Below are 10,639 nucleotides of genomic sequence, written 5' to 3' on the forward strand. Positions count from 1 at the left end.
ACATCATGCCAATGTGTTAATAGGAAAACAACTTCTCACACACTGTTTGTTGACGGCAATAAATATGACTGGCAATGTGTGAACTTATCTCTGATTTGCCGGTTACTGTACAAGACTAGGGTTACCTGCTGGGTCGGAGTCAGCCACATCAATTTAAAGCAACCAGACTCTAGGGCTGGTTCACATCCACTATAGTTTTGTCATCATTTATCAGAAAGTATAGAGGCATCTGGATATACTTTTTCATAGATTTACCAAGCAGCAAGCAAGGGCATTGTTTAAGCTCAGGAGTTTGATGATTCATTACCTACAGGTTTAACTTGTGGTTTGCTAAAATGTCTACACGTGTCTGTCCAGACCAAATGGAAATGCTCCAGAGTTGAGCACATGTAATAAAACAGAATATTTGCACAATTTCCAAATTCCACTAAAAACAAACAATGCCCCTACCGTTGCAATATTTCGCCTGTCAGCTGCCCAGTCTTGCACAAACTGCTGGACATTTTCGTCTTTAAAAAAAAAGACATTTTGGTGTCTGGCTTTTTCCAGTCCCCCTGTCCTTCTTTTGTGCACAAGACCGAAGTTGCCATCTAGTGACGTCACAGCTCCGCTTGGATTCTGTATAAGAAGACAATAAAAAATATCAATGTAACACAAAAAGGCAAATGAAAATAGGTCAATTTGAGAAACTTCAAACATAAAGTGATCTCATAGTAAATCATTTTTGATGGAACCTGACAAAATAATGGCAAGAATTATGTGAACTAGCATTTAAATATTCATTATCTAATTCTTAAATGCTGTGGTAGGGTAGTCTTTATAGATGGTAAATACCCCATGCAATGCTTCATTCTACACATTTATGACAGTTATCAAGTGATTTTTAATAGTTTGTCACCAGTGCGTTTAAATTACAGTAAAACAGTAGGTCCCAGAGTCTTCTTCGTACGACGTCCCAGAGTCAACTTAGTGCAGACTCTCCTCGGTGACCAATCACCCACGTGTGCACGCATGCGCATGATAACCAACCCAAATTCACAGCGAAAGTCTCAGGGCTTGGAAACATGAATACACGCATGTAGGGAGAAAACTAAAATGTGTATGGCGCCGTACACTGTATAGCAGCTCGCTTTCCGCAGTGAGAAAGCAGCCCAAATTTCCATGAAGGTAACTTCACAGAACTATATAAAATCTTATCCTTATTCTTAATATGCATATAAAAACTTACCATTGAACATACAGGGCAGGAATGAATGCTGGCTTTGCTCAGAGCTCCTGTCCTGCTTATCTGTGAGCGGTGAAAACGATATTCATTAATCGCTCCCAACAGATTCCTGTATAGATCTGGCACTGAGGAAGCTTGTGGTCTCAGTCCAAGGAGAGGATCCATTTCCTTCAAGGACATGGCAATGGCTTGGACTGAGATACTGCCATGAAGTTGCAAACACGCGCAGAGCTCCATCAGTTGTAGGCTGAAGGCCACCTTGGGGCTGGCAGGGCTTGCAGGCCAAAAACCATGACGCAGAAGAGTCACAGCCAGTTGTTCACGATGGCACAGGCAGTGCTCAATCACAGCATCGCTCGACATCCCTGAGAGTAAAATCATTGAACATATTTAAAGTTCACCAAATGATGCTTTGAATTACACAGTCTTGATGATATGGGTCTTGGGAAAATGTAAGCTTTACGCCCTCACGGCAAAGCCATTAGGGGCATGTGAGATGGAAAAACCAGGCTTTATATAAAAAAAAGGAAAACAAAAATGCAGCGGGGGTGGGGGGAGGGGTGTTTGCATACAGCTGGCTGCCGGCGGCTAGAGGAGACCTGAAATGGGCTAAGGACCGGGCAGATGCCAGCGCAAGCCATCTGATGCAGAGTCAGGAGGCGGTTTGACACAAGAACATCAGAAGCCACAGCCTCGGCCGTCTAGGGGGTTGGTGTGTCTGGAGGCACATTGATGTCGGTCTTGTACAATCCATTCTTCTTCTTTTGCGTTCATGGGCTAAAACTCCCATGCACACTTGTGTTTTTGCCTGAGTGGATTATTATGTGTATGACCATTTTTACCCTGCCAATTAGGCAGCCATATGCCACTTTCGGAGGAAGCATGCAGGGTATTTTTGTGTTTCAATAACCTACTGAACTGAAATAGATTACAGGATCTTTTTTGTGCGTACTTGGTCTGGTGCTTGCGTGTACACACGGATGGGGATAAGCCACTAGCAGGTCTGCACATAAGTTGACCTGGGAGATCGGAAAAATCTCTATCCTTAACCCACCAGACGCGGCCGGGATTCGAACACGTGACCTTCCGCTTTGGAGGCATCATACCAATAGGCCATTGTGCAACCTTTTTTTTCAGGAGACACTGTGTCGAGCGTTGACAGCAAGAACACCATCATTACCAAAGATACAACAACAAACATATCGGGTCCTACTTGTCTCAGGATTAGTCATGATGCAAATTGTTTCTAATATTGAGGTCAAGAATGTGTAGAATGATACACCTCTGCTCACTTCATCTGTACTGCTGGAATCGACCCATGCCAATCAAACTGATAACTAGGTTCCCCTGTTTAATGGAACAATTTATCGTTTGATCTTGAATCAGTTTAATGTATAATATTAATATACATGTACAAAGTTACAAACCTCTTGTCTTTCAGTTTCAGTCATAAAATCATTACTGCAGAATACTGTCCTACCTTCGCAATCAAACAGCACTATAGTTGAAGTCTGCACTGCATCACATTGACACTGATGAAGAGACTGCTGACAGAGACGAGGAACCCTTTTCACAGGCAGATAGGTCTTGCCTTCCTGAAATTGAAAACAAAAAGCACATATCTTTATTGTTATGTAAAAATAATAGTATTTTACACATGTAACTTGTAAGTTCAGGTAAGGTAAAATGTAAATTGTAATTTTAAATCAAGAGATGTTTTTCCTTAAGGAAGCTTTCGTAGACAGGGAGCTTTCGGAAAATGGTGCTACATGTATCAAATTATGTTTCACATTTCCTGCATGCATGTTCCTGTTTTACAAACACCTGTTCTTTGTACAATTTAGAAGACAGTTGTTTGAAATTGTGAAAGAGCATTTGCCATCAAAGCCTGATTTATTGATAATGTAATTGGTGTCCCAGCCAACACGAACACATATTGTCAGAAAAATACATCTACATTGTACTTACTGTCCACACATACTGCTTATGGAACTGCAAGACTGAATGGATCTTACTGTCACAGGTCAGACAGTAAAAGACACAGGGTCCACAGTCACTGCACCTGACAAATGAACCATCTTGCAGGTCTGCCTGGCAAAATAACACACCACCGCAAACGGAGCCAACATTTCAAGCCGAGATTCCAAGAGCTTCTTGCGCAGCTTATCCCAGGCTGTTTCAGCCTTTTCTTTCCGAGCTGTGTGGCTGCTTTGTGGTTTGTCACCTAAAATGTCACAAAGAAAATAGCAAGATAAAAAAATTAAAACATTTATAATTAAGGGGAACATAACCTAAATCTATAACTGACTGCATACAAAAGCTCTAAACAAAATCAAGAGCAACAAATGTGGCTAGTGAAAAAACAATTGAACGATATATATATATATATATATATATATATATATATAAATCCTAAAGCCTCCTTAGGTCGACCAATTGTCGCCCTAAGGCCCCCATTTTACAACACTTTCGATTTAGGTCGACCGAAAATCGGTCGACCTAAGGTTTGGCCCCTTTTCTGCAATCCCATTGGACTGACAGCATCGACCCTATGCGCTATGAGAAGACAGTGCCCAAAGTGTCTTGTCTGTAAATGGCATCAATTTGGGATTTACCGTTTAGGAAAAAAATCAAAAAGTAATTTTGAGACTTATGTTGACCTTTGGAAAATGGGGTCATTAGGGCAACTATGATAAATTGTCAAATATATTTTTATCTGAGAGTGTTCCTTGTAAAAAAAATGAGATTTGTGGGAATTTTGTTTTACTCGAAATAATGAAATATGTATCCCATTCGTGCTTCTTCTCGTTTTGCGAAACTTGTCTTTTGTGAAAAGATACACAATTCACACTATGAGCCATCACGGATCCATTGATCTTCAAATGGTTCGACCACAGTCAGACGAAATTTGACCTGCCGCCCTCATCGGAGATGTGAAAGGACGCCATTTTTTCTGATGTGCTCTGCTGGTAAACAACTTTTGATGACTTTATTTGATTGTTTTGCAATGTAAAATATATACGTAAGTAATTTGAAATACAATGCTGATCATAAGCCTGATTTTTACTTTCCACATCGCTCTCTCCACAACTCAGTCGAGTCAGTGCTGAGTGCTCTGATTCTGAACATTGTCGAAGCGACGAAGGTGAACTTTCTGCGCATCGATTTCTTTCGATGTAAGCTTAATTGTAAGCGTTTAGTCTACCAACCCGAAGAACACATTTGCAAATTCGAGTAAAATATGTCGTGTGAAAACGTTCAGAGTGCTGTGTTTCATTTGGGTCTATAGAGTATAGTTTCTCACTCTCAGGTCACAGTGCAGCGAGTGCTGCTGCATGCTGACAGGGACGCTGACTTGTCAGTGACACTGACTGTCACTATAATGTCAGTGTTACAGAAGTTCAGCCACTGGTCATGGAAAATTAAAGTGTATTTATTGGTAAGGGAATTTGATAAACTTTTATGGGTTGATCTATGAACATTCCAGATGAAAGTCTTTAAACCGAGTCAAAATTGATGTGAACAAAAACATTCATTACTACAAAATTCTTCAAGTTCAACCGAATAAAACAAAAACCAGCACCCCTTTGTCACATTTGTGTTGGGAACACACTGACCACTAGCAATATCTGCAACTTGATAAGATGGTTACATGGGGGGGGGGGGGGGGGTGGACATGCACGTTGAGGCAACACAAAATCAGGGTTCCACACAGGCTCTGAGGTCAAGGGTATTCATACCCTTTCACCATAAAAGTAAAGGGTTTTCATACCCTTTCCTGATTGATCAAAGGGTATGGCATGTTGTCGGCGACTCTGTGTATTGCTTTGCTGTTTTACCAGGTTCTTGCATATATATATGCATGATGTCAATGTGTGCAGATTGCATTGTCAATTTGAGAGTGCTTTGAATAAAGGAAATAATTTATGACCATTGGGAAATGTCATATGTGTAAATTCTTGCTTGTAGCATTACAATAAGTGAATAACACCATTTATCTAATACAGGTCAATGATAACACTTAAACATTTACAGCAATTACCGGGGTATCAAAACACTAGTCAGAGGCTGAGAGCTTTCACAAAACGAACAAGTAAACTGGCTTGAAATTCTGAACAGTAAACTTTTATTAATAACCCAGAACCCAGCCACCAACTGACAATTATGAGTTTACCAGTGCAGTGCCACAGTTATTTTCCCCCAAAATTCAGGGTAATGCTATGAAAAGTCAGTTCAGTTCCACAACAACAAGAATATTATTATGAGTATCAATAAGTTTGAAATTATTTGCCTGTTCAGTTGTTGGTTACAAATTAACAACACACCTATCAAGTGCCTGTTGAAATTCACATCTGCAACACACTTGTGACTGTGTCTCTCCACAACAACAGTTCAATCTAAGTTTCAACACACTAAAGCGTGGCATCATTGAAAGGGCGTTGCAACTGTATGGCTCTAATAATTATTACTCTGTAACTCAGTCTTTGGGTGAAGTCTTGGTGTTTTGTTTTGCAAGTCACAGCCACTGTCAACAGATTTCCTTAGTTTTCCTCATGGCTCCGTGCACTTGCAATGCCGCCCTTCCAGTGATGTCACGCTTTAGGTCAGTGCCTACGTGTTTAATCATCATTTTGTTAGGCCAGTCTCTCCACTGAGAGTCGGTTCCTTAGCTTTGACTTCCCCCGGTTCTGTTGACTAAAGCCTCTCTCACAGGGTACAGAAGTGATTGGAATGGTCAAGAGAATGTCACCAAAAATGCTAAAATCAGGTATCGCAAAAATGCAAACGTCAAAGTTCGTTGTTTTGGATCAACTGCAACAGGCTTTCTTGGTCGTGGCCTTTTCAAACACAAAGTCAGTGACAAAACTGATCGTCTGCAAACTTGCACGCTCGCGGTCTTCGCGGAACCAACAGAACCGAAAATAGCGGAGGGGAAGTAACTCTGGTCACGCTGACAGCGCCGACTTCCCGGAGACAGTAAAACACGTGTCGAGATCGCCGGTGAAGCTTTCCGAAATTAGTCTCCCGCGAAAAAAAACACCCAAAAAAACCTCGAGCGTCGCATAACCAGTCGTACCGTTTGTAAAACGATCAAAGTCATACCCTTTTTCCCTTCAAGTCGTATGTTATTATACCTCTTGGCAAAATAATTGTTACTTACCGACACCCTTTCAAAGAGCGTCTCGTACGTGATTTGGGGGGGTCAGAGGGTATAATACCTCCAATTTTACGTGATGTGGAACCCTGCAAAATATTTTTTTGTGTATGCTTTTTTTATCCAGATACTTGCGGCAAAAATGGACTACTACCCTCATTACACCAGAGGTAGGAGGATGAGTGGTCCTCATGGCTTTACGCAATAATTCAGGTAAGAAAAGCTAAGACAAAAACTTATTTCCAGTTAATCAAAGTGACTACCTTTAGCCTGCCCTTCAAAGCCAAAAACCGGCACGGTTGGCCTAGTGGTAAGGCGTCCGCCCCATGATCGGGAGGTCGTGGGTTCGAACCCCGGCCGGGTCATACCTAAGACTTTAAAATTGGCAATCTAGTGGCTGCTCCGCCTGGCATCTGGCATTATGGGGTTAGTGCTAAGCCTGGTTGGTCCGGTGTCAGAATAATGTGACAGGGTGAGACATGAAGCCTGTGCTGCGACTTCTGTCTTGTGTGTGGCGCACGTTATATGTCAAAGCAGCACCGCCTTGATATGGCCCTTCGTGGTCGGCTGGGCGTTAAGCAAACAAACAAACAAAAATCAAAGCCAAAATGAAGTATTGCCAGTCATATTATCATAATTATGACTGGCAATACTTCATTTTGGCTTTATTATGAGTGGACTTACTGCTGTTTGACTTTAGAGGGCAGAGCTAGAATGGACACTTTCCTTCGTCGCTTTGATGCGGATGTAATGCCTTCACTACGGTTCTTGCCAGACACAGCTTTTTGATCTGATGAGGCCCCCACCTGTTCAGTTACACATTAAGTGATTAACATGCTTCCATTTGAAACTTCGAAGTCTTCATCGGGGATTGACGCCCGACAAAAGCTAATTGAAGCCCGACAGAGCGAAGCGACGGAGGGCTTCAATTACTATAGACTTTGGGAGGGCGTCAATCCACGATGAAGACCGAGAAGTTTCAAATGGAAGCATGTTAATGTTATTGTAATTGAATGTCAGTGTTACAGAAGTTCAGCCACTGGTCATGGAAAATTAAAGTGTATTTATTGGTAAGGGAATTTGATAAACTTTTATGGGTTGATCTATGAACATTCCAGATGAAAGTCTTTAAACCGAGTCAAAATTGATGTGAACAAAAACATTCATTACTACAAAATTCTTCAAGTTCAACCTAATAAAACAAAAACCAGCACCCCTTTGTCACATTTGTGTTGGGAACACACTGACCACTAGCAATATCTGCAACTTGATAAGATGGTCACATGGGGGGGGGGGGGGGGGGTGGACATGCACGTTGAGGCAACACAAAATATTTTATTGTGTATGCTTTTTTTTATCCAGATACTTGCGGCAAAAATGGACTACTACCCTCATTACACCAGAGGTAGGAGGATGAGTGGTCCTCATGGCTTTACGCAATAATTCAGGTAAGAAAAGCTAAGACAAAAACTTGCATGAATTATTTCCAGTTAATCAAAGTGACTACCTTTAGCCTGCCCTTCAAAGCCAAAAACCGGCACGGTTGGCCTAGTGGTAAGGCGTCCGCCCCGTGATCGGGAGGTCGTGGGTTCGAACCTCGGCCGGGTCATACCTAAGACTTTAAAATTGGCAATCTAGTGGCTGCTCCGCCTGGCGTCTGGCATTATGGGGTTAGTGCTAGGCCTGGTTGGTCCGGTGTCAGAATAATGTGACTGGGTGAGACATGAAGCCTGTGCTGCAACTTCTGTCTTGTGTGTGGCGCACGTTATATGTCAAAGCAGCACCGCCCTGATATGGCCCTTCGTGGTCGGCTGGGCGTTAAGCAAACAAACAAACAAAAATCAAAGCCAAAATGAAGTATTGCCAGTCATATTATCATAATTATGACTGGCAATACTTCATTTTGGCTTTATTATGAGTGGACTTACTGCTGTTTGACTTTAGAGGGCAGAGCTAGAATGGACACTTTCCTTCGTCGCTTTGATGCGGATGTAATGCCTTCACTACGGTTCTTGCCAGACACAGCTTTTTGATCTGATGAGGCCCCCACCTGTTCAGTTACACATTAAGTGATTAACATGCTTCCATTTGAAACTTCGAAGTCTTCATCGGGGATTGACGCCCGACAAAAGCTAATTGAAGCCCGACAGAGCGAAGCGACGGAGGGCTTCAATTACTATAGACTTTGGGAGGGCGTCAATCCACGATGAAGACCGAGAAGTTTCAAATGGAAGCATGTTAATGTTATTGTAATTGAATGTCAGTGTTACAGAAGTTCAGCCACTGGTCATGGAAAATTAAAGTGTATTTATTGGTAAGGGAATTTGATAAACTTTTATGGGTTGATCTATGAACATTCCAGATGAAAGTCTTTAAACCGAGTCAAAATTGATGTGAACAAAAACATTCATTACTACAAAATTCTTCAAGTTCAACCTAATAAAACAAAAACCAGCACCCCTTTGTCACATTTGTGTTGGGAACACACTGACCACTAGCAATATCTGCAACTTGATAAGATGGTCACATGGGGGGGGGAGGGGGGGGTGGACATGCACGTTGAGGCAACACAAAATATTTTATTGTGTATGCTTTTTTTTATCCAGATACTTGCGGCAAAAATGGACTACTACCCTCATTACACCAGAGGTAGGAGGATGAGTGGTCCTCATGGCTTTACGCAATAATTCAGGTAAGAAAAGCTAAGACAAAAACTTGCATGAATTATTTCCAGTTAATCAAAGTGACTACCTTTAGCCTGCCCTTCAAAGCCAAAAACCGGCACGGTTGGCCTAGTGGTAAGGCGTCCGCCCCGTGATCGGGAGGTCGTGGGTTCGAACCTCGGCCGGGTCATACCTAAGACTTTAAAATTGGCAATCTAGTGGCTGCTCCGCCTGGCGTCTGGCATTATGGGGTTAGTGCTAGGCCTGGTTGGTCCGGTGTCAGAATAATGTGACTGGGTGAGACATGAAGCCTGTGCTGCAACTTCTGTCTTGTGTGTGGCGCACGTTATATGTCAAAGCAGCACCGCCCTGATATGGCCCTTCGTGGTCGGCTGGGCGTTAAGCAAACAAACAAACAAAAATCAAAGCCAAAATGAAGTATTGCCAGTCATATTATCATAATTATGACTGGCAATACTTCATTTTGGCTTTATTATGAGTGGACTTACTGCTGTTTGACTTTAGAGGGCAGAGCTAGAATGGACACTTTCCTTCGTCGCTTTGATGCGGATGTAATGCCTTCACTACGGTTCTTGCCAGACACAGCTTTTTGATCTGATGAGGCCCCCACCTGTTCAGTTACACATTAAGTGATTAACATGCTTCCATTTGAAACTTCAAAGTCTTCATCGGGGATTGACGCCCGACAAAAGCTAATTGAAGCCCGACGGAGCGAAGCGACGGAGGGCTTCAATTACTATAGACTTTGGGAGGGCGTCAATCCACGATGAAGACCGAGAAGTTTCAAATGGAAGCATGTTAATGTTATTGTAATTGAATGTCAGTGTTACAGAAGTTCAGCCACTGGTCATGGAAAATTAAAGTGTATTTATTGGTAAGGGAATTTGATAAACTTTTATGGGTTGATCTATGAACATTCCAGATGAAAGTCTTTAAACCGAGTCAAAATTGATGTGAACAAAAACATTCATTACTACAAAATTCTTCAAGTTCAACCTAATAAAACAAAAACCAGCACCCCTTTGTCACATTTGTGTTGGGAACACACTGACCACTAGCAATATCTGCAACTTGATAAGATGGTCACATGGGGGAGGGGGGGGGTGGACATGCACGTTGAGGCAACACAAAATATTTTATTGTGTATGCTTTTTTTTATCCAGATACTTGCGGCAAAAATGGACTACTACCCTCATTACACCAGAGGTAGGAGGATGAGTGGTCCTCATGGCTTTACGCAATAATTCAGGTAAGAAAAGCTAAGACAAAAACTTGCATGAATTATTTCCAGTTAATCAAAGTGACTACCTTTAGCCTGCCCTTCAAAGCCAAAAACCGGCACGGTTGGCCTAGTGGTAAGGCGTCCGCCCCGTGATCGGGAGGTCGTGGGTTCGAACCTCGGCCGGGTCATACCTAAGACTTTAAAATTGGCAATCTAGTGGCTGCTCCGCCTGGCGTCTGGCATTATGGGGTTAGTGCTAGGCCTGGTTGGTCCGGTGTCAGAATAATGTGACTGGGTGAGACATGAAGCCTGTGCTGCAACTTCTGTCTTGTGTGTGGCGCACGTTATATGTC

The 10,639-nt window shown here is 42.3% G+C and overlaps 1 protein-coding gene across 2 annotated transcripts in view; it reads right to left on the bottom strand.

Moving 5' to 3' along the window:
- Positions 1-10,639, bottom strand: part of LOC138963832 (uncharacterized) — a 38,127-nt gene that overhangs the window by 7,398 nt on the left and 20,090 nt on the right. Inside the window, exons 2-5 of one of the 2 annotated variants that reach the window (XM_070335686.1) lie at positions 3,194-3,449; positions 2,706-2,820; positions 1,229-1,590; positions 451-618 (exon numbers count right to left, since the gene is read on the bottom strand). In XM_070335686.1, the coding sequence (XP_070191787.1) occupies positions 451-618; positions 1,229-1,588 (528 nt within the window). In that variant the 5' untranslated portion in view covers positions 1,589-1,590; positions 2,706-2,820; positions 3,194-3,449. Of the gene's footprint in view, positions 1-450; positions 619-1,228; positions 1,683-2,705; positions 2,821-3,193; positions 3,450-10,639 lie in introns of those variants that run through there. The other variant, XM_070335685.1, reaches the window with a different exon arrangement.

This window comes from Littorina saxatilis, linkage group LG4, assembly GCF_037325665.1.
Source record: "Littorina saxatilis isolate snail1 linkage group LG4, US_GU_Lsax_2.0, whole genome shotgun sequence".
NCBI classification, from domain to species: Eukaryota; Metazoa; Mollusca; class Gastropoda; order Littorinimorpha; family Littorinidae; genus Littorina; species Littorina saxatilis.